Source organism: Rhea pennata, chromosome 7, assembly GCF_028389875.1.
Source record: "Rhea pennata isolate bPtePen1 chromosome 7, bPtePen1.pri, whole genome shotgun sequence".
NCBI lineage: Eukaryota > Metazoa > Chordata > Aves > Rheiformes > Rheidae > Rhea > Rhea pennata.
The window spans coordinates 20,898,527-20,903,786 of record NC_084669.1 but is presented as its reverse complement, the minus strand read 5'-3'; the positions used below and the strand labels follow the sequence as shown (position 1 = coordinate 20,903,786).

Sequence of the window (5,260 nt, the reverse complement as noted above, 5' to 3'; positions counted from 1 at the left end):
CTTCATCTGTTCTTGTACAGTCAAAATCTTTGTTAAAATCAAAGGGGAAGCTTACTTTAATTGCAGGAAGGATGGGGCTCTTGGTTAGTGAAAATACAGCCGAAGTTAGGAGGACTGTTGTATGATACTGTATTCACCATACTGTATGAGGCTTGCAGAATACAGATAGGAGTTTTCAGTTGTTCTCAAACTTCTAAGGGAAAAAAAGTTTTGTATGTGAAATAAAATTTCTCCTAAGAAGAAATTAAAAAAAAATGGGGAGCCCAGTGTCAGAATCTAAAGATCATATTGAAGCCTCTAAATAAGCAGCCTATTTCTTCACAAATGCTGAGCACTGCCAACTCCAACTGTTGTTAGGATGCAGCTTCTAAGGCTGAATGTCGTTTGACTGCATGTTCTTGCAAAGAAATACTAAGAATATGCAGTAGGTCAAAGTGGCTCTTTATCTTTGTGCAGAGATAAGGGCTGCTGTTCCTCCTAGGAAGCAGTGTCTTAGAAGCGGAAGGCTACACTTCTTATCATTCAAGTATGTGCTATAAAGGGGTAAAAATAGGGACACTGAGGATAAGAAAACAGAAACCAAGGCACCTGCTACCCACAGAAGGAAACTTGGGAATGAAATAAGATCGAGAATCTCAACTGTTTTGAATATTACAAACCTTCACTTACAGGAGTAAATAGTCTGCATTAAAATGATCTATAAAAGCCTTGGGATTACTGACATGAGAAGATACTTGCAGGACTTAGACCCCTGGCTTTACCATGCACTGTAAATTCAGTTTACTGAGTTTTACAGAGGTTGAAAATATCAGAGCTGGCTGAGAGAATTACATTTCAGTACCTATTAAACATTTACAGGACATCCTAGATCCCACAGTCTGCTTTGAAAATCCTTTAGTTTGTGACCTGAATGGAACTGATTTAACAGCTACTCAGCTTTTATCACTGTCTGCTATCAAATAATGCATATTTCTTCCAATCTCACAATATTTTAATCCAATGTTCACTTTGCCATGATGTATAATGGGTATTTACAATGATTGCCATTCTTTAAACATCAATTTTCCTTTAAAAGAAGCAGCAGCAACAACAGTAAGCAGCAGCAACAACAACCAGCCTCCTGCCCTGCCCCAAACCTTGTTTGCAAGAATTTTCATTTACATCACTAATGTACAGATTTACACAGAGTAGAAAAGGGTCTGTTCTTATTCTCGGAGATGCTGCCTTGTATACTACCTGCAACCACATTCTGCCACTTTCATCCCTTCATAGTTATATATCAAAGTAGGCACCCCAGCATCATCCTTATAAAGAATGGAGATCGAATCCAATTTGGTTGGAACACAGCAGGCCTTGGAAGCTTTCTTTGGGTTTTGGAGGTGCACCAGAGTTTGTACAATAGCATGTTTTGTTGGGGTAACATTATCTGTCAGAGGGAAGAAACAACCTCCTTTACACTCAAAAGCCTCATAATCTTTGGGTGCAATGATCCAGGAATCCCAGCCGATCTCTTCAAAGTTCACATGGAGGGAAGTTCGCCGGCAGTGGTTGGCTCTGATGCTTCTTTTGCTTCTGGAGGAATGCTGGTGGGGCCTAGCAATGTCCTTTCCCCCTTCTTCCTTTTCAGGCAAAGTGTTGTTCTTTGCTAACTTCTTTAGCACACTTTCTTGCTCATGAACAATCATCTCCCGGAGCTCCACTTTGGTCTCTTTTGTCCCATTGCTGCGATCATTGGAGAACACTATTAACAGGGGCAGGTTCTTAGTGTCAGGGGTAACACTGATATCCAGCTTTCCACAAGTGAAACCACTGAGAGCTTTACTCTCTATAACAACCTCCAGCTTGTTTTTAGTCTTCAGTTTATCTGCCCTGACCCATCTTTTCACAGCACTGGACACTTCAAACATCTCCCAGCCACATTCCTGGATATCCTGGGAGACAAGGAAAGATTTGGTACTTTCTGGATTTTCCCAGTGGTCTCCATCTAGAACATCGTAAATGACCATGTTGCCTTCCAGTCTAGAGAGAGACCCAACTTCCCTGTGACAGGAGATATAAATTCTCAGTTCAGCTCTTGTGATTTCCTCATATCGTGGAATAGAAATGTTGAAGAGCAAGATGTGTTTCTGAAATGGATTTTCTTCTGGTGAAGCTAAAGAAACAACATCTGCAATAGGAAATTGATACATGTGGTTACGGTGCTTTGACTGCCCAAGTAACTTCATCTTGAAAGATGCAGGATGCATTTGGGGAGTAAAACAAGACCAGGACTACCTGGTATTAAAAACAACAACAACAAAAATGCCAACCACCACTGCCAACAAAGAAGGCTTTTAGCCAGGATTTCAAGGGTAGAGAGTGAAAAGTCCAAAAGAGGGTCCCCTAATGTTGGAAGTGTTTCATCACGTTGCATAGTCAGGTGAGCATGAGGGTGAGTGGAGAGGAGCATGAAGAGTTTGCCCAGAACAAGCTGCAGGGGATCCTGGTCAGTAGGAGGCACATAAATAAGGCGTCTAGGGAGTATTTACATTTAGCAATTTTCTAAAGAGATTTTAACAGGAAGAATTTCTAAAAAAGCTATAAATTTCCCACATGTATCGCCATACTATTGGGTGAATTGCCCTCCCAATGAAGAAGGATCCCTCAGTACGGAGAAGTGTAGTAGGTATTTAAGTATCTGTTTCTAAGAATTACCTGTGCTGAGGTTTTTGTTGTTGTCTTCCAATAACTTTGAAAGCAGCTTGGATTACTGGGAGTTTGAGGAAATACAAAAGCTTTTTTTGAAAAAAAAAAAAAAAAAAAAAAAAAACAAATTTGAAGCTTCACAGTCTAAAATGGACTTGATTATAAATAGCCTTTCATGTCTAGATCTCAGTGAGTTCCAGGCCAGACTCACTGGACTTACACATGCTTTTTTTTCTCCAAAGTTATGCACTCTACCAGCAGTTCTGCCGTGGGAGAGGCAGTTGTTTTGCTGGAAGATCAGGTTGGTAGTGCTTAGAAATCATAATTGACTGACGGCTGTTTGATGATCAATGCAAGACAATTACTCAGTCATCACTGGATTTTAGGGCAATTTTAATTGGCTAATGTTGACACTTCTTCACAATATTCACCCACTAAAGCAGTCTGAGAGGAGAGTGGGATGTGGAAACTACTCTAGCTTGTACGGTTACAATTTCTTTCCAATTCAGGACTAGGGGCAATAATTTGGGGATGTGGAGATCACTGTAGTGCGGTTGTTTGTGTATGTCTGTTTTTTAAATAAACAGGAGCTTTGATTTTTCCTATTTCATTTCTATCGTAAGGATTGCACTTCCTTACAACTTTTTTTATTGCTTCTTGTGATGGAGCTTTAATCTTTTTTTAATGTTAGAGATCTTGATTTTTTTTTTTTTTTATTATTTTTTTAGTTGGGACAAGCTTGAAAACTCCTTTCTATCTAAGTCTGCAGGCATGAGAATTTTGGGGAAACACTAGTGTGTTCATTGTTTGGATCCAGGGACACATTTCACAGTTGAGTGTTTATAAAGGATGAGAGGAACTCACCAGAAAGCAGAGCCCTCCACTGTGAAGTTCTCAGTTACAGATGATCAAAATCACTATTTTAACGTTAAAACTCAGTCCCAAATTTCTAGCTTTGGGAAACACAATTCACCTGAACCTTGTTACTCAGTGTACTGTCTCAGTTTATACATTTGAGAGAGGGATGTTGTATGATAAAAAATACCAAAGAAGAAAACTAAAGATAATGGTATTTTTTTCAAGATTGAAAGAATCTATGGAGCAAGATTACAATCCCAAGTTTTTAATCTATTTTGCTTCTAAAGAATCTATGGGAGTTAGGAACTTGATTCCCTCTGAATTGCAAAGGAATCTGAGTACCTCCTGCTCGTATACTTCGTAAAAATTTTAGTCTACATATTTAGGACATTTCCTACCTTCAGTACTGAAGCTCCTCACAATATTGGATGCAGGGATGGAAGACCTGTCTGCAGCATATCTGTTGTATAAATCAATCATGAATTGTGGCGGTTCTTCTTTGGTCTTCTCTTGTGAGGGGACCCTTGATAAATTCAAACTCCGTAGTAAATCCGTCTTCATATTCTCCAGGAAAGATTTAAAGTCGAAATGGGTCTCATCTTCCACTTCCCCAGGATCATGAAAGTGTGCATCAGACTTTCCCATAGCTGGTAACTTGTCCCAGTCTTTCAAAGGCTTTCCTCTTGTCAAACAGGCAATGATGTTGAAAACAGACAGTGCAGCTAATACCCCAAAATAGTGCATTTCTTCTATATTTACTTTCTGATGAAGAGACAAGAGGACAGTTATATTTTAGGTGATTAAAACTCTTATTTTATTACAGGCAGAGGGAAGTAGATGGAAGGCAAACACTGGGATTGGGGATGCCCTTTGCAAATCACTTTCTTGAGTTCTTTTTGCAGTCTGTTTCAAACCTCAGCCTCTTGTCAGTTGTCAAGCAGATTGGTTGTACACTTGCCCTTATCAGAGTCATTGATGCCATGCTTTAGCTTCTGTTATCTAGCAAAGCTCTTAGTTAATGAAGATTATATAAACATCTGACAAACACATATGCTGGTGGGAAGGACATTGTATATTGTAAAGAATCCACATTTCATTTCAGGGTCATCATTGCTTAATTACACTCTTTTTTCATTTCCTTGCCAACACAGGGAGAAGCTTTCTTAGGGACGTGAAGGATTACACTGTTTTCATCAAGACTGGAAAACTGAGGTTTAGGACAAAATTAGTCTATCAGCTGTTTGTGAATAACACCTCACAAATCTTTGTTACACTCCCTTCACATACTGTTGGAAAATTCCCAATCATTTGATTGAGGCCAGTGATTCTGCAAGACATGATCTCATGACAGTACAAACAACCTTAAAATTTCTTTCCGTTTATCAGCAAAGAGCTATTATTTGTACACAGTGAAATATCTGTTTTGTGTCAAGTTTGCTTCATGTTGTTCGCAGGCTTGTCCATTTGCAGTTTGATTCCTTTGGTGGTTGGGAAGTAAGTCTTATTTTTAAATTATGTTATGTAATAAATTTCTTATGTTCTTGTATATGAGATTGTTGATCAGTTCAGTCCAAGAACAAACAATTGTTATTTCAGTAACCTCAAAATGAAGACAGAAGTAAGCTTTCTAAGCCTATATGGAAAGGAAAAGGTCTATATGAAGATATGGAAGATTATCTATGGAGGTGCTGTTATCCGTGTGAAGTACAGGCCAAGA

The 5,260-nt window shown here is 38.9% G+C and overlaps 1 protein-coding gene across 1 annotated transcript; it reads right to left on the bottom strand.

Annotated features, from left to right (window-relative positions):
• Positions 1–1,232: 1,232 nt before the first annotated feature.
• On the bottom strand, positions 1,233–4,287 carry GDF2 (growth differentiation factor 2). Its single transcript, XM_062580556.1, has 2 exons — positions 3,942–4,287; positions 1,233–2,167 (listed from the first exon to the last, which is right to left on the bottom strand). Exons 1-2 carry the CDS (start codon positions 4,285–4,287, stop codon positions 1,233–1,235), a joined length of 1,281 nt encoding a protein of 426 aa, XP_062436540.1.
• Positions 4,288–5,260: the final 973 nt, after the last annotated feature.